The 1208-nt window shown below is 45.2% G+C and overlaps 1 protein-coding gene across 1 annotated transcript; it reads left to right on the top strand.

Annotated features, from left to right (window-relative positions):
• The first annotated feature begins 222 nt into the window (after positions 1 to 222).
• LOC110959048 (nicotinamide riboside kinase 2-like) lies at positions 223 to 690 on the top strand. Its single transcript, XM_051958043.1, has one exon. The coding sequence runs from the start codon at positions 238 to 240 to the stop codon at positions 676 to 678; it is 441 nt and encodes a 146-aa protein (XP_051814003.1). The 5' UTR covers positions 223 to 237; the 3' UTR covers positions 679 to 690.
• Positions 691 to 1208: the final 518 nt, after the last annotated feature.

The following is a 1208-nucleotide window of genomic DNA, read 5'->3' as shown; positions in this document are numbered from 1 at the left end:
CTGATGGACCAAGGGAAGAAACTGTTCCTCAGCCTGTTTGTCCTGCATTTTGAGGATCTCAGTCTCTTTCCTGATGACAGCAGGCTGAACAGTTTCTGGCTTGGGTGTGTGCTGTCTGCCCAGATCTTTTTTGCTCTGCTGATGCAGTGGAAGGTTGTCTTCCATGTCCGATCACTCCTGACCTGGTTTTTGTAGACGTTTTTGACCCCTTTTCTGAACTTTGACCAATCCGAGAACATGAAGCACATCATCGGCATCGGCGGCATAACTGATGGAGGGAAAACCACCCTCACCAACCAGCTGATCAAGAACCTGCCCAACTGCTGCGTGGTCCATCAGGGTGACTTCTTCAAGCCCCAAGATCAGATTGAAGTTGGTGAAGATGGCTTTAAGCCGTACGATGTCATCACTGCTCTGGACATGGAAGCCATAATGAGTCAGATCTACGTGTGGCTGGAGAACCCGGTGAAGTTTGAGAAGTCTCATGGCGTTAACAACACCCTGGGCACAGAGATCATCCCGAAGTCCGACCACAAGGAGGAGGAGGAGACTCACATCCTCATTGTGGAGGGCTTCCTGCTTCACACCTACAGGCCTTTGATCGACGTGCTAAACCAACATTACTTTATTTCCATCCCATATGAAGAATGCAAAAAGAGGAGGTGCTCTAGGAAGTAGATGGTGCCAGACCCCCCGGCCTGTTCGATGGCCACATCTGGACCATGGACCTGCAACACAAGAACATCTGCTCACTGTGGAAGATTATTGAGAGCAGCTCTTTGTGATGTCTATGCAGAACACTATGATGTTTGCTGATCTGTCCACTATTAAATGACTTAAGAATATCCATCCATCCATTCTCTATACACCGCTTTATCCTCACTAGGGTCGTGAGGGGTGCTGGAGTCTATCCCAGCTGACTCGGGCGAAGCCAGGGGACACCCTGGACAGGTCACCAGTCTGTCGACTTAAGAATATGGAATATTGTTACTGATTATTATTGTTCTCAGGTTTATTGTTAAATGTATAGTGTTTCTTATTGTATTTTATTGTATTTGATTTAAGAATATGGAGTTTTGTTACTGTTTATTATTGTTCTCGGGTTTACTATTAAATGGTAAGAGCGTTACTGTATTTTAAAATTTACATTACTGCACAGAACATTTAAGATTATTTTACCACAGATCAAGGGGACAGATTGTTGTTCA

The sequence above is a fragment of the Acanthochromis polyacanthus genome, chromosome 13 (genome assembly GCF_021347895.1).
Source record: "Acanthochromis polyacanthus isolate Apoly-LR-REF ecotype Palm Island chromosome 13, KAUST_Apoly_ChrSc, whole genome shotgun sequence".
Lineage (NCBI taxonomy): Eukaryota > Metazoa > Chordata > Actinopteri > Pomacentridae > Acanthochromis > Acanthochromis polyacanthus.
The sequence above is the reverse complement of the archived record's forward strand: the minus strand, read 5'-3'. Positions and strand labels throughout refer to the sequence as shown.